The 16,978-nt window shown below is 44.0% G+C and overlaps 2 protein-coding genes and 2 non-coding genes across 4 annotated transcripts; 2 read left to right on the top strand and 2 right to left on the bottom strand.

The window, feature by feature from the left end:
• Positions 1-1,614: 1,614 nt before the first annotated feature.
• pes (pescadillo) lies at positions 1,615-10,753 on the bottom strand. The gene is made up of 15 exons (XM_027023177.2): positions 10,590-10,753; positions 9,884-9,963; positions 9,487-9,640; positions 9,155-9,264; positions 8,828-8,999; positions 8,414-8,503; positions 6,875-6,991; positions 6,550-6,627; positions 6,348-6,437; positions 5,843-5,973; positions 5,451-5,576; positions 4,390-4,574; positions 4,099-4,217; positions 2,404-2,571; positions 1,615-1,930 (listed from the first exon to the last, which is right to left on the bottom strand). Exons 1-15 carry the CDS (start codon positions 10,611-10,613, stop codon positions 1,853-1,855), a joined length of 1,722 nt encoding a protein of 573 aa, XP_026878978.2. The 5' UTR covers positions 10,614-10,753; the 3' UTR covers positions 1,615-1,852.
• Positions 10,754-11,285: 532 nt separating this feature from the next.
• On the top strand, positions 11,286-16,299 carry p2rx2 (purinergic receptor P2X, ligand-gated ion channel, 2). The gene is made up of 12 exons (XM_027023178.2): positions 11,286-11,425; positions 12,890-13,025; positions 13,237-13,308; positions 13,506-13,581; positions 13,793-13,889; positions 13,988-14,068; positions 14,211-14,349; positions 14,865-14,995; positions 15,141-15,231; positions 15,328-15,393; positions 15,484-15,561; positions 15,933-16,299. The coding sequence occupies exons 1-12, from the start codon at positions 11,286-11,288 to the stop codon at positions 16,026-16,028; spliced, it is 1,203 nt and encodes a 400-aa protein (XP_026878979.2). The 3' UTR covers positions 16,029-16,299.
• On the top strand, positions 14,387-14,458 carry trnac-gca. The gene has a single exon. It is a non-coding gene; the product is annotated as a tRNA-Cys (tRNA).
• Positions 14,748-14,819, bottom strand: trnac-aca. The gene has a single exon. It is a non-coding gene; the product is annotated as a tRNA-Cys (tRNA).
• Positions 16,300-16,978: the final 679 nt, after the last annotated feature.

The raw sequence follows: 16,978 nt of genomic DNA, 5'->3' as shown, positions 1-16,978 counted from the left end.
GCGGCTCTGAGTGCTCACGAGTAATGAAGAATTCATTGCGAATGTGAAACGGAGGCTGGAGGATTAAAGTGTATTCACCTCTGCCAGAATGAAGAGTGAAACCTGAGAGTCCAAAGTTTACTGTCACATGAAATATAATTGAATGGACCATGACAAAAAGACTCATTCTGGATCCTGGATTTCTTGACTGGTAGACCTCAGTGAGTCCGGATTGGAAGCAGCACTTCCAACACCACCACACTGAGTACTGGTGCTCCCCAGGGCAGCGTACTCAGCCCTCTGCTGTTCACACTGCTGACTCATGACTGTGCAGCAATGCACAGCTCGAATCACATCATCAAGTTCGCTGATGACACGACCGTGGTGGGTCTCATCAACAAAGACAACGAGTCAGCATACAGAGAGGAGGTGCGAGAACTGGTGAGCTGGTGTAAGGTCAACAACCTGTATCTGAATGTTGACAAGACAAAAGAAATGGTTGTTGACTTCAGGAGAGCAAGGCGAGATCACTCCCCACTTGCCATCAACGGCTCCTCAGTGGAGATCGTCAAGAACATCAAGTTCCTTGGTGTTCACATAGCGGAGAACCTCACCTGGATCCTGAACACCAGTTCCATCACCAAGAGAGCCCAACGTCTTTACTTCCTTCGGAAGCTGAGGGAAGCCCATCTCCCATCACCCATCCTCACTACCTTCTACAGAGGTACTGTAGAGAGCATCCTGAGCAGCTGCATCATTACCTGGTTTGGGAACTGCACCACCTTTGACCTCAAGACCCTCCAGAGAATAGTGAGAACAGCTGAGAAGATCATTGGGGTCTCTCTTCCCTCCATCACGAACATTTACATAACACGCTGCATCCGGAAAGCCACCAACATTGTGAAAGACCCCACACACCCCTCACATGAACTGTTCACCCTTTTGCCATCTGGAAGAAGGTACCGCAGCGTCCAGTCCTGCACCTCCAGACTGTGCAACAGCTTCTTCCCAGAAGCCATTAGACTCCTGAACTCTGGCTAACTCCCAATTCCAATTCAGATTCCAAAATGGGCACTTTTATACATGCTTATACAGTCTCTCTCTCACACACACACACACACACACACACACACACACAGACGTACATACATATCTATACAAACTCACACACTGTTTTGCACCAGACTAGTGCCGAAGTCAAACCTCACACAAACTACTTGCTGCTAGAGTACTGTACTAAACCAGCACTGTACTCTGAACTGTTCTGGCTGCTACCGGTGACTGCTATGTTCAGGGTAGTATGTCACTGACTCCTATGCACAACTCACTTTACATATGCCCAGTACTGTGTAAACTAAATAAACTAAATAGACTAAATAATTGCAATGTCTACTCATTCTGTATTTGTCCTGTCCTGTATTTATTATTGTTTATTTAATGTTTATTTAATGACATTTTTGCACTATATTGGACTGTTTGCACTTGTGTAGCATGTTGTCTATTGCACTGTTGTTTTGTGTTGCACTGTGGTCCTGGAGGAACATTATCTCATTTTTGTTGTGTACTTGTATATAGCTGAAATGACAATAAAACCTCTTTGAACTCATTCACAAGACATGAGACTGGAAGAAATGGTGAGTATTCCAAAAGTGCTTTTGACACTTAATGGGTCATTTTTAATGTAACAGGATGATGTGTTGTAGAATTTCAAGGGCTAAATGACAATGACAAGATTTTATAAACATACTCAAGCGATGACTCTTCCACTCTTTAGCATTCGCATTTTTATAGAAAGATGACTTATCGCATTGTTACCAATAAATGCACAGAATTATTTTAATAGATTAAAAAACAGTTCTTTCATTTCCCTCTATCACTTCTTCAACTTCTTCTTTTTGTTAGCTTTACTGGCCTCATCCAGAGCTTTTCTCTTGGCTGACATCTTGTTAGCCTGAGGGAGAGGATACATTGGGTTAATGAATAGCAGAGCATCGTGGGTACTGCAGGTTCAATAATGAGTTCATTGCAGGTCATGGGACTGAAAGCACGTTTCCACCTTCAAGATTTATTTTTAATACTTACATCATCATCATTTTATTATAAGTGTTTACTTTTTAGCATTATTTATCCGTATTTTTTGTATTTTATTTTATTTTGCAGTTATACCCAATCACATCCTATCCAATTTTTAAAACTAAAAATAAACAGCCTATACAAAACTAAATAAAACAATTCTGGAAAATGCAAAAAACACCCTTTCATCAAACCAAAATATGGTGTGTGACAAACATGATATATACTATAAACGCCTAAACTATTACAGTACAGGTATTAGCCTTCAGCGGATGTGACGGAACAGAAAGCACTAGAGGGCGGATTCAGATGTGGGACTATTTGTGTCGGCCGTGGCGGTCCGCCGCTCACCTCTCGCACGCTCCTCTTCTTCCCAAACATGATCTTGTCGTAGAGGTACTTGTCCCTCTTCTTCATCATCATGACGGCAAGCCTCTTCTCTTCTGCCTTCGCCTCCTGCTCCGCCCTCTGCCGGTTCACCGGCTTGGCCTCGCCTGGGGTCACCTTCACCGACGAAGCCTGAAAGAGAACAATGGGCCGGCACACCCGACACCTTAGCCAGGATTTCCTCATCCCTGAGAGCAGACAGACACGCACCTGGCCGCTTCCGCAAAGACAGGCAGGCAGACGGACTGCAGAAATAATCGGGAAATAAACGAGTGAAGACTCGGGACAAACGAGTGAAGTCGACTCAAGTCGTGACTGTAATGACTTGGTGCTTCAGACATACTTGTGTCTTAACTTGAATTTCAGCGTCAGTGATTTGGGATTCGAGCTGACTTGCGGGTGAACGACTTGCTAGGACTTTGCATCAAGACGGTGAAGGATCCGAAGCCTAAAAACCAAGACTTAAAGACTGATTGGCACCTATCTCCACTGGAGCCTTTCTAGGGAGCACTTATTTATGCTTGATAGACAGTCAGAACTGTTAAAATACTAGCCCACTCCAACATGTGGAGAATTCCAGTTTATTCCGATACACGTGTAAAATACCAGCCCATTGTGACACACGTGCAAAATACCAGTTCATTCCGATACATATAAATTACCAGCCCATTCTGACATGTAAAAAATACCAGTTCATTGCGATACATGTATGTAAAATACTGTATCAGAATGGGCTATATATGAATATTTTCTATTTCTGTCATTTAAGTACAGAAGATACTACATCACACTAAGCAAGATGAATGCTACAGTTCCAAATGTGTCTGTTCAATGGAACCTGAAACTAATTAACTCACCTTTACACCAAACAATGTCCCCAGTGGAGCAATCACTAACCATAAAATAAACAGTCCCACGGCACTTGCCAAGTACCAGGTGACACAGGGCACAAACAAGGTTACCGACCGTGCCCCAGGTGTGAGAACTGACCGCGTGTGACCACTTCACGGGCACATGCGCACACATGCTGCACGCCTTAACCTTTGAGTGCTGGGTCACGTCTTGAGTCGCACGTCTCCGAACGCAACTCGTTAGACGCAGCTGAAAAACTTGAGGCCTAAAACGTAGGTTATTTATTTTCAAAGGAAAGGCACAATCTGTTGTTTTAATTGCCTTGCTAACAGCTGAAGTAGTCACTGCCTTTTTTTTAGTAAGACTGAATCAGAAATGACTTGCTGGACTTTAAGGACTCTAGTCTCGTTGCAGCCGTATGAACTGAGCACGTCTGCAGCTTTAAGAGATGCTCGTGTGCACTTTGGCCAACTCGATTGAGCCATGCCCCTCTCATTACTCATACCTGACGACAAGCGCAAATAAAGGCAGAAAAATTAGAGCGCATGGCAAACGAGGGCCGTGTGGTCAGCCATCCGCAGTTTCTGTTTGTAAAACACCGGTGTACGCCAAGTTTGGGAGCAGCTTCTCCTCTTAGCTGTTACTCTCCAAAGATGCTCTCAGCTATTTCTTACTGCCACCATCTCAGTAAAAAGGTTCAGCGCTACGCGACATCCACCTGCAGTGGAATCTGGTTAAAACAGGTTATGTTACTGGAGTCCACTCCGCTCATTCCCACACAGACATGACTGGGATGCATCTGCTTACCTTGCCCAGAGCTTGCTTCTCCTCCATGCCCTTCAGCTCATCCTCATCATCTGACTGGTCCTCATCCTCCTCTTCCTCACTATCATCATTGTCCTCTTCCTCTTCTTCCTCCTCTTGCTCTACGATTGGTCAGTAGAGGATATTAAATCACATTAGTAGGTCCAGGTGCGGAAACACGCAGGAATGAATGGTTACATGCAAGAGCACGCACGCACGTACGTGCACACACACACACACACACACACACACACACACACACAAGCGGGCAACAATACACAACCTCCTACCCACCAGGTCTCTCTCCTTTCTGGAGAGCCAGGAGTTTGAGCTTCTCTGGGGGGACGTAGTCACCCTCCTTCTCCTCCACGAACGGAGACAGGTGAGGAGGTAGGGTCACGCCCACAAAGTAGTCCTCCACGGGCAGCAGCATCCTGGCGTTCACGCAGTCGTACACCCACTGGGGCTGTACGTAGTACCTGCAGCGTCCGAGCCAGCAATTCACAAACCACATGTCAGATGTGCCACAGCGCAACGACTGCAAACCCAAAAACCAGACTTCGACCACGTAAAGAAGTGAAACGCAGGCCTGCACGCATGCTGTTGCTACAGGCCGGGGGACCAATGACTCATTTTCAATGCATGCATACGCACCATCCGGCAGTGGCACGCACAGTACAAATGTATCCACTGAACAGCAACAGCCATTGTGAGACCAGCATGACGGAAAGAGGCTGGACTGCATTATATGAGTGAATCATGAATGTGCGTAGGCGTGTCATATATGAACTGTGACTGTCTATGGGGTCATTTAATGCAGACCCTCTCAGACACACACATGCATGCACAGACCCCCCCCCCCCCCCCCACACGCACAAAGACGATAACAGAAGGGTATTGAGAGGCAGGGAGAGGACTCTGGTCTGAAAGAACGGCATTGTGGGACAGCTCGTATTTTTTAAAACAACCCTAGCGGATAAAAGGATTCTGTAATACACACACACTCAAACCTTAATGCACACTGCACCTCCACAAAGCAGAATTTCTGCTAGAGGGTCACCCCTAAAAAATGTTATGAAATGTATGCAATTTCTGAAATCGCTTCTATTCTTTTTGTATATTACCACTTCTAAGGCTTAAGTTGTTTTACATATAGAGAGGGACTTTGCAGGTGACTCCAATTAGAAGGACATTAATATTCTGAATTTCAAAGCAGCTGCTTTATGTATTAGCACCTTAAAAGCCAGTCCACAGTCAATAGTGTTACAAAGCTCGGTGAAGGCTCTGAAGAACAGACAGCAGGTTCACTGCAGTGAGTGTGTGTGTGTGTGAGAGAGAGTGAGAGTGTGTCTGACCTGTTGATATACTGTTTCTCCAGGCTGGGTCTGTCCACCACATGGTGTGTGATTGTCTCGTCAGTGACATCGTATGTGCTACCAATACACAGAGACTTATCCCAGGAGACCTGTGCTCCAAAACACCTGCCAGTGGGTGAGAGAGAGAGAGAGAGAGAGAGAGAGAGAGAGAGAGAGAGATTTTCATTGTGTTACACAAATATATTTGCTTGCCTTTGCATTGTAATGCCTAGACACAATGACACAGGCCAAACGAAACAAACAAACAAAAAAACCCCAACTCATTTCTCTCTGTATCGCACACACATGCGTTCACACCTGCGCACGCACAGACACACACAACGGAGAGCTAAGCATGGCAACTGAAAGTGGACTCCTGCTCTTTCCTTCACCTTAGCACAAAGGCCAGAGATTCTCTGGGCACTTCTCTGTTCAGGAAGAACTTCAGGCCCTCGAAGAGCTTCTCCTGTCTGTCCTGGTCCTGCCGGGCCTTCAACCGCTCCGCCAGCTTCTCGCCGTCCTCCTGCAGCCCGCCGGGACGCGGGACAGGAGGCCAACGGGGTTCGGCAAACCGAGGAGGCAAGAAGGGAAGCAGAGCAGATGTTAGATAACTGCACCACACAGAACAGAGCCATCACACTGCATGTTAATGCCGTGATCCGGTAACCGTGGTGACCGGTCCTCCAGTGTGACTCCTGTGTGTGAAGGTGTGAAATGGAGAACGGCCCACGAGTAATTAACACTTGCACGCGCCTGGTTCAAAACAGGGCAGCCGAGACTGGGGGTTGGGGTTAGTGTGTGATAGGGTCATACGCAGAACAAATCCAGCCTTAGGTCAAAAGAGCCACCGGGTGGGGCGTGGGTCGGGTGAAGGTGGGGCGGTCTTAGTTCTCTCACCCCTTCAGCAGGGAAGTGGTCGAGCTCAGCCTCTTCTGCTTCTGCTGTGGAGACCACGCGAACGAGACTTGCACTCAGCGCTGACAGTTTCTACAAGAGGGCGAGAGAAAGATTGCAGTCTCTCTGAGGTCGCTTAGGTCATGAGCAAGGAGCCAAAACAAGGGTGGGAAAATCTGGAATGACAAAAGAGGTGAAGTAGAACCTCCATGTAGCGCTCGGAGTCCATGGCGTAATCCTCTTCCGATTCGGCTCGCGACTCTTCCTCTCCCTTCCCATCCAGCTAGCAGAGGCAGAGCCACACACACACACACACACACACACACACACACACACACACACACACACACACACACACACACACACACACACACACACACACACACACACACACACACACACACACACACACACACCCCATAAACAAGCCTGGACCAAGTCCACACACTTAGGGACAGAAGGCTGCAATAAAAGCCAAACTCAGACAACAAATCAAAGTGCAGCATGACTGCTGGTTGTGAGTGTGTCACCTTCGGCGGGTAGACGAGGTTGAGGGTCTGGTAGAGGCGGAAGTTGATAAAACCAAGAAGAGTAGTGTAGAGTTCTGTGAAGGTGGCCATAACCCTGTAGTCCACATCTGTAGGGTGCTGAATGATCACACAAACACACACACACACACACACTTAAAAAAAGGAACTGGACAGTTTTCCTAGCACTGTTAACAGTCTACTGCTCTTATAAGTGGTATAGCCTGTGAGCCATCTGTCCTGTGACGCCAGCCAGCAAGCGCAGCCTCAGTAACATCCCAGTGAAGGTCACTCCACCACACGATTTATGCACTTGTGTTGTAAAACAAAACACTAACTAATATATCATTTTAAAAAAGAAAAGAAGGAAAAGTCTATAAGTCAGCAACAGATAGTGGCATTGTGATTGTTTATTACTGTAGTTTTAATCACACGTCAACTGATACTGGTCAAAGTTTACAAAAACAACGAAGGAATCCAATATTCCTCAGCTGTATTTCCAACACTGATCTGTTTTACTCAGTGTGGGTGTGGGTATAACTCATCTAAGCGCAGATAAAAAAACATACTGGGACCCGTTCACCAGGCGTGCTGACTAGGATGAAGAACGCATCTCCTACTCATCACTTCTCTCTTACGAGTCTCCAAGAGCACGACTGTGTTGTCCACGTGACCCTTCCCGCAGTGCGAGAGAGAGCAGAGCACACGACCCTAGACAAACGAGGAGAGCTGTCCGAGGAAGAGCCGCGCGCACACACATTTATGGCTTTAAACGGCGACGAGCTCATCATCGCACCTCAGAAAATCCTTTCCACAGTGTGCCACCGCGCAACACGTGTAAACAGACGAGGATGTGTTAAGTTAGCTTGTTTTAGACTCAAATCTATTAACAATGTGTTTGATATGCAGGCAGGGAGAGAGCATCGGTGGATGTAATGTCAACAACAGGCGGGGCGGGTCATCGTGTCTGTAAACACGTTCGCTGGGGAGGAGGTCAGTTCCACCCGTAGCCTGCATCATAGCAAGGTTACATTCCACGATTCTGCACCAAACGCACGCCTGTGTGCCTGTCTTAGGCATTCAGAAAACCTGAAAGCAAACCGCTCTCAACCACTGTAAAAGTTTCTCAAAGTAGGTCTTTTTCACAAAGCAATGCTAAAATTGGAAAAGGTTTCACAAAAATATAGGCAGTGCTTTTACAAACGTCCGATGCTGCATGCTGTAATACCACTAAATTACAATTATACTGGTACAGAATGTGATATGCTTCACAATATATTAAGACACTGGCGAAACCTTAGTGAGACATGGTTAAAGACTGGCCTGCAATATTTGGATGAAAATGAAGATCCTGTTGGTTTATATGAATACCCAGATTCATCACCGCTCACAGAACACCGGGGCATATTTCGGCCTTCTGCGACATTGGCGTGACAAAGATCAGCACTGTGGTCAAGCACAGACTCGTTCTGGGAAACTAGACCTTGAACAGACTTGATACCTATGGACATAATTTGCACATATGCGGCCCAATATACTTACATCATGAGCAAACTGATATGGTACAAGCCACGTGATGATCTGTCCCAGCACCTCTGCTTGGTAATAGATTCCTTTAATGGACAGAAACACCTATCAAAAGGACAGAGGACAGCCGTGAGCTCTGTTACAAGGGCATGAGTCAAGCCCGTGGCAGAACATGGCTTTAGTGGTTATGGTTAATGCTAACTTTAGATTGGGTAAATTATAATAATAATAATAATAATAATAATAATAATAATAATAATAATGATGATAAGTTACATTATATAGTGCCTTTCTCAAACTCAAGGACGCTTTACAGACAGATATCAATGCTAACTAACCCAAATCCAGCTGATTCCTAACAATCACCACTGGTGAACAACCATGTGACGATAAAAGGCAGCAGTGCTATATAGTCCACACAGCCCCTACCTTCCTTAGAGAGCGCAACGTGATGATGTAGTTCATCCACTCCACACTGAGACGCCGGCAAAGCTCGATGGTCTGAACGTGGCACTTGCCTGTCCGCGGAAAAGTCGAGAACAGGAAGCACATCGACAGGGCGTCGTCAACGTCGCGCAGAGCATCGATGAACGTGGGATACCTGTCAGAAATTGAGAACTGACTGTCCAGCCATCAAAACTCACATCTGTCCTCAAATCAGCGCCAAATTCCTGCTGTTGGCAGGCTCTTCCCTGAAGCCTGTAAAATGCAAGTGCGCCCCCTGCTGTTTAAAGGAGGTACGGCCTCTTTCCCCACCTCTCCTTTATGATGTGGTCCAGTTTGTATCCAGGCTTGTTGCCTCGCAGCTTCTCAGCTGTGCCCCATTCTGCTTTGCCATATGCTTTCCGCAGTTTGCGCACAAATATCTACCAGGTAAACACAGCAACATGCACGGCTTTCATGTCAATTATGTTCTGTGAATATAGACACAATATGAAAAGATTCTTCTTTTATATATTATAACAGTATGGTAACGCTCCAGTATGGTTTATATCCAATTGTCGAAATGCTATCGGCACAAAGACACAAAACAGTCACTCAAAGAAATGGTTTGAACATGCAGCTCCATTGGAACAGGCCACACATACTTTGTACTCCCTGAACTTTCCCACTATTGGCTCATGCATGAGGAAGCGGATGTCTTTGAGGAGATAGAAGGTCCTCTGGGCTGTGGATCCCTTGTTCACCTTCTTTTTGTGTTTGGGTTCATGTGGGTAAATTCCTTTCAATATGCACAACCGCCTGCACAGAAGAGTGGCATCCTATTATTAGCTTAAACACACACACAACCACATATACAATCTCAGCATGTCAGTGAGCATAGAAACACAAATTAATCAAACTGAAATAGTGCATGAATAAGATGAAGCATTTACAGGGATATTTACTAATAACATCATGTGGTTTTTAATGACAAGGTTGCACCTCTTTCAGGACGTGTAACCTGTTTATTGTCATTAGGACCATCTCTTGCCCAACACTGACCTGAAATCAGCCAAACTTAAACTCAGCTTCTTGCGAGCTTTGTTTCTGCTTATGTAGTTGGTGGCAGACCCACTCTCATACTGCAGGGAAAGAAGACAAGTTACACATGTTTAACCAACACTTATTATTAAGTTGTCAAGGTCATGAGTACACTACAGTACAGAGGCACCAGAAAAAAGGTGGTTAAAACTATTCCTTACTGAATCAAAAGCGCTCAATCTTTTCAAGAATAAGAAATGTCTTGGTGACCTTTTTTGTTAAAGAGAATAATATAGCAATTTATATCTATGCCGAATATCCTAAAGTTAGGTTTAGTGAAGGTAATTCTAGCTTTGTGCAAAAGGAATGATCCTAACAGAAAGAACAGACATGTATTGACCAAAAGAAACACAACCACCATCCCATCAACGTTTAACCAAGCTAACGCTAGCGAGTTAAACAGAAGTGCGATGGAGCGCATGGAAAACAAGACAAGCTCCCAATGTTCTGGCTAGCATACTCTCAAAACCTTCCACGTAGGTTACAGCTGGAAGAACCGTCGACCTTTAGAGTCAAGCGTTTAACGTCGATCGCTAAGGGGCCATGAATGCTGTAACGCTAACCATCAAACTGGATTAAAGGCGTAGGTGAGCATAGCTAGTATCTTAGCTAGCTAGCGAGCGAGCAGCCTGCTATTCTCAAGTGACAGAACACTTGTTTTGCTTACCTTCTTCTTCTGTAAGCCTCCCATTGCGGGATATTCTAAGATTACCGATTACACTAAACACAAATATATAGATTCCGTTACGTATGGACAAAACACGTTAAAAACAACGACTGGGACGCACAACTAACGTGTTTTTCGTCTACACGTGTGCTGCGCGACGTCAGTCAAATCGTGACCCAATAGCTCATGCGCCTGCCCAGACAAATGCCTGAATAAAAATAAGTACTGCTTTCCCTTTTTTACATCTCACATACACGTTTCACGAAAAGTCACTACTCACATCGCAGACAGTTGTAGTTAGGGGATATAATATATGTGATGATTACTGTGGGTACAGGATTTCTGTTATCGCTGATGATCTGTAGTTTTTAAAGCATCGGCTCTGAGCTCTTTCAGGTGCTTAATGTGAGAGTATCCAGAACAACTTATTATTATTACAATTCTGTCCTGCGTACGGCATTAATAAACAGCACTGACAAGCAGAAGAACCTCCCTAATTAGATAATGACCTATTGGGAGTTGAGGAAAATGGAGAGAGAGAGAGAGAGAGAGAGAGAGAGAGAGAGAGAGAGAGAGAGAGAGAGAGAGAGAGAGAGAGAGAGAGAGAGAGAGAGAGAGAGAGAGAACTCATCTTAGTGAAAGTGTTCAAGAACATTCAGTATCTTCTCTACACTGATTTTTGTGGCTCTTTACAATATGGGATTTATAGAGTTCTTCAAGGAGTTTTTTCTGGGGTTTTGGGACTATGAGACACCGAAGATAATGGTAGTGAAGAACAGAAGACTGGGCGTTATTTACAGAGCTGTACAATTACTGGTCATCACATATTTTATTTGGTAGGTATTTGCATGATCTTAGTAAATTAACAGATTATGATGGAGGCTACACAAGTATTTCAGTATTATTTGATGTAATATCTATTACAACAGTAGTGTCTAGTATTCTGTTAACATTAAGGTTGACAAAAGATATAGGAGAGGAATCCTACTGAAATATACAAGTATGTAATAAAATATCTAAAAATGCCTTTTTATGTTTTATACTATTTATCTCTTTATTGTATATGTTATTATTAAATAAAATAACAAGAAATATTACAATGTTAGATTTTAAGCCATAATGTATCTAAAAGCTCTGTTATTTTATTACTTATTTTCACCAGTACACTGGAAAAAAAGATGTTTTGAATAGTAATTATACCTACAGCACTGAGCCCTATGTGTCTGTTAGTAAACCCTTGACAAATGAGACAGTACAATGTTATAGGCTACTTTCAAAACAAATGCAATAACATAAACCTGCCATAATACATGTGAAGGTCACAGTGTTTAGTTGTGTATTAGTCTGCATGGATACATTTTTTTTAAATGCTAATTTTGCTGAAAGGGAGCAGTGGTTAGAATAAGCTTTTGGGAGATTTTTCTCAAAGATTCCTGGTAACGTAGATGACTGTGTCATGAGCAACAATTGTTCAAAGGGAAATAACGCCTGCCTTACTTGATTCTGCATATTCCTTATGATGTTTAAAAATTTGAGCATTTAAATTTGCTTTGGCATTGTTTACCTTCATACATGTAAAATGTTGACAGAGGATGTTTCCAATACTTCTTCCTTGAGTTCAAGCAACAGCACAGTAAGCATGGTCTTAATCACAGTTTTATTTCTAGACAGACATCCTTAGAAGCTAATGCTTTAAAGGTGTTCAGACAGCAAGCTTGATTCAATGTGTAGAGAAGAATGAAGGTTTTCTGCAAGAGCAATCCAATGGACAAAATTCAATTACAGTGAGGATACTCTGACAGCCATTGCTTCAACAGTGAGGGATTCTCCTTGCTAATGTATAACTCAGGTCACAGAGGATTAGGCAAAACTCTGAAACACATCAGTACCTGTGAACGTAACTGTGTTGATGGCACTTGTGTCACTTCTTGATAAATACACTGTATGCATCAGCTGTTAATGCTGTTAATGGCTGCTGTCTTGGTGTTTTCGATCATTTGAGCTGTTTCTTCATTTTTGAGCTATAGGGAAATGAGTCAGATGGTCCATTCATGCCAAATGTGCTGATAAGGCACGATGCCAGCAACTACTAACACAATTCTAATTAGAAATAGTAGAATAAAGGGCATCTCTGTTTATCAAAAATGGAAGATTTTCGCTATATCATGCTGCCAGTCTGAAATACATTATGTACTGTACTGTGTGCCCGCATTTAGTCTTTCGACTTTTCAGGAATATGTCTTCAGGTTCTGCTCTGCGCCTGTTGTCCTGAACCTCGCCCCTCCCCCACCCCCATGCAGGTATGTGTTTATCAGTCAAAAGGCATATCAGGACACGGAGACGAGACCAGAGAGCTCGGTCTACACCGAGATGAGGGGCATGGGAATGCTGGGAGACAGCGTGAGGGACACGACAGAATACGTCACACCATCCGAGGCGAGAGATGCACACGCGACTCACTAAACGCAGAACTGTCAGATTCTAAAAGGGGTCTTCTATGGTTCATTGTTTTGGAGACCAAACTATGTGAAAATATGTACACTTTTGATATGGCTGTGGTGTTAAGGGACACCAAGCATTTTACGGGATTTGTAAACTCAGATATTCAAATCTGTAGCAGAATCTGTAGTTGTCCTTATTTCTCTAGGGTGGTAATGTCATCAGCACAATTCTACAGAGGGAGGTGACGTACGACCAAAGACAGGGAAAGTGTGCTGAGGTGAGCCCAAACACACACACACGCGCACGCGCGCACACACACACACGCACACGTGCACACACACACACGTGCACGCGCACACACACAGACAGACACCCACAGACAGACACCTGTGGATCAGCTACTCACATTCTGTGCACTCTGATGTCAACTTTCATCTTGGAGAATTGCTTGTTTTGAACTGCTTGCCTGTGCAGCATTACAACGTGCCCAACGCAAACTGCACAACAGATGCTGACTGCGTCAAGGGTGAGCTGGACTTTGGCGGTCATGGTAAGGACTTAAAGACTAATTAAAAGCCCCGACGAAGCAGTGGGAAAAAACACAACCCTTGTCTTTACAAATGTCTTAAATCTAATAACAGCAGATTTCACATGAGAAATTCATGCTTATATTCTAAAAGGGTGCAAATGAGTAACTCTGGTCACTCTCTCAGGTGAAATAGGTGGAAATGAATGTCCGACTAATTCCACTCTTATAACAGGGCAGAGAACAGGACGGTGTGTGTCTTACTACAACTACACATTCAAAACCTGTGAGATCAGAAGCTGGTGTCCCATTGAAGAGTTTGCTGCAGTGAGGTAAATAAAAGCTGTGAAAGGCAGATGACTGTAGTTAAAGATTAAGTCCAAAATGCTACTGTAAACATCATTCCGGGGTTGTTCCTTTCTCCTGGAAGGGAGCCAGCACTGGTGGAAGCAATCAACTTCACTGTCTTCATAAAGAATGCCATCCACTTCCCAAAGTTCAAAGTGCTCAGGTGAATCTACTATCTTATTTATGTATAGCTTTTAGAGAAACACTGATATTTGTATTTTTGAGCTTTTCAATTCCTCAACTAGGTTGAGTTTATTAAAGCTCAGAGGTTCTCATCACAGTCCTCTGTCATTCTAATGATTTAGGGTAAACATCAAACCGAGAAAGCCTAAGAAACTCCTGAAATGTCATTATCACTCGAAGACGAGCCCTTACTGCCCTGTGTTTAGACTGGGCTACATTGCTGAGCAAGCCAGAGAAAAGTTTAGCGAACTCTGCAGAACTGTAAGTATAAGGAACAATTTACACTCTGTCACCAGGAGGGGGTATAGCTCAGTGGTAGAGCATTTGACTGCAGATCAAGAGGTCCCCAGTTCAAGTCTGGGTGCCCCCTTCTAGTTAGAATTTTTTTTTTTAAGAACTGGGGGCTTAACCTAATCACAAACACCAGGTCAGTCCTGTGGTTCTACCTTCTTAGTACTGCTTTGCTGCTTTCACTAATTAAGCAGATGGTTACTGAAAAGTAAGTTGTTATTATGAAGGGGGCAGCCAGATCTCCAAGCAGTTCTACAGCACTGAACCATACACCTTGGTTAGTAAACACTTAGCGTGTGTCCTAGAAGTCAGCCTTCTGGTTGGATATTCTAGTAAAGCAGACCAAAAACTGCTTAGTCACCAGCCTAAGGGGGCACCCAGATCTGAACCAGGGACCTTTTAATCTGTAGTCAAACACTCTACCACTGAGCTATACCTCCTGTGGCATAGCACTTAACAGGTTCTCATTGGCTGACTCTTCTTAGGGTGGGGTCATCGGTGTGTTCATTAACTGGAAGTGTGACTTCGACGTCGACCCATCAGCATGTATTCCCAGTTATTCATTTAGGAGGTTGGACCTCAGGAGAAACCTACCCAGCTCTGGGTACCACTTCAGGTATGGGTCATTTTTACTGCCCGAGCTGTAGAGGGTCCAGGAGACCTTCATGATTCTCTGCATTGTCTTTCCTCCACAGTTCTTTTGTCTGTGTGATGCTCTCAAGTGTTTTGTTTGTTTTTTTGACATTTGAAACACCTTTTAGGTTTGCCAAGTACTATTACAAGGATGGTGAGGAGTACAGATCGCTTATAAAAGCTTATGGGATTCGTTTGGACATCATCGTACATGGACATGTAATGTTACTCACAATAAATTGTTTTGGGGTTTCTAGTGCAGTTACATTGAAATAGTGACGCACACTTTCTCTGTATACATTTTTTCCCCTACAGGCAGGAAAATTTAGCCTCATCCCCACCATCATCAATACAGTCACAGCCATGACATCAGTGGGAATAGTAAGCCTTCTAATCGTAACACTTTATTTTAAAGAAGATATGAGAAAAGGCACCAACATTAATCAATGCAAAACCTTCATCGTGTCATAGTGCTCTATTATCTGTGACTGGATCATGCTGACGTTCATTGACAAGAACGAGGTCTACAGTGAGAGGAAGTTTGATGATGTAAGTGGAACCGCTAGGATATGAACCCCAAAGAACTAGCCTTCACAGAGCCTGCATTCCTGTGCTTCAGGGGTGCAGACAGCCGGCCCTGGCTGGCCAGAAGGAGCACTGCTACACAGCTCTGGTCTTTGCTGTACCACAGCTAAGGAAAGGAAAGGAAAATGCTAAACTGAATGCTGAGTTTGGCAGTGTCCTTAACCTGAGAAATCTGTTAGCAATGTCCTACAATACCCATTTCTTTAAAAAAAACATCTTGAAGAGACAAAATATATAGTACAGTACACCTAGAATATTTATTTACACTTCTACTAGTTTGCGTGATATTTAATGTGTATTTAATGTAACACATTGCTTTACTAATGTTGTTTCAGACATCTAAGGAGTCCAGCCCACCTGCAGTGACACAGCTCACAATCTCAAGCTATGGCTCCACCCACTCTGACCTCTCAGAGGGCGTGCCATTGTGAAACCCTGCCCACCGTTACCCCCAGTTACTGAGGTCACGCAGAAACCCTGACCATGACAAGAAAACAAAACATGAACGAAAGTCTTAGGTAAAGGACTGGGTTAAAAAGCAAAGTAAAACCAAACCGAACCAGACAAACAAACAAAAACAATATAGTCCCTGCTGGAACACCAGACAGCAGGCAGTCTGCAGTGGTCTGCTCAGCAAAGTCGCCTTCTGTTTTTTCTGGCTTCAACATGCAGCATCTAACACCACATATCAAATAATCTTAATCTGTAATAAATATCACATATTGGCTAGCAATATTGTTGTGGCATGCGTCATTCGATGTGATAACAACTGCAGTTTTACATTCATACATTACCCTAACATAAATGATTGATCAAAATGTAAGACTAAACATCACATAATATTTGTTCTGCCCAAAACAAAACATCTTAAAAAACCAAAAATGACATAGAAAGAGCAATGCCATGATATTTAGCGCACGTGCTCTCCCACATGTGGCTATTTTCAAGATCTAAATGGGGAAGAAAGACTTTCAGTCATTTCCCCACATGTATTCCTTTTATCCTCATTTTCCAAGAAGCGCCTCCAAAGCAGGAAGGATGACGAGGAGCACTTTCTGGGTTGTAACGTGATAATGTCGTCTCTTCCTGTGAGATGGGCCTTTGTAATGAGTTTGAGGGAGAGCGAGTACGCACCCCCCCTAGCTCTTCAGTCTGATGAATAGTGACTAATCGATTTCCAGCGTCTGAGGTTTATGGATCAGCCTCCTAAGAGACCGGCTTAAACCCACACCTCTCCAGGCAAGCCAGTAGACTGAAACCAGGACAGGGTGTACTCACAGCAGCCACACAGCCTCGGCTGAGGTCTGCTTCAACCATTCAAAACACATCTATGACTGGGTATTTCCAAATAAACACATTCTCTAATAACCGATATTGATTG

Source organism: Electrophorus electricus, chromosome 9 (genome assembly GCF_013358815.1).
Source record: "Electrophorus electricus isolate fEleEle1 chromosome 9, fEleEle1.pri, whole genome shotgun sequence".
In the NCBI taxonomy this organism is placed as follows: domain Eukaryota; kingdom Metazoa; phylum Chordata; class Actinopteri; order Gymnotiformes; family Gymnotidae; genus Electrophorus; species Electrophorus electricus.
This window is presented reverse-complemented; position numbering and strand designations above follow the sequence as displayed.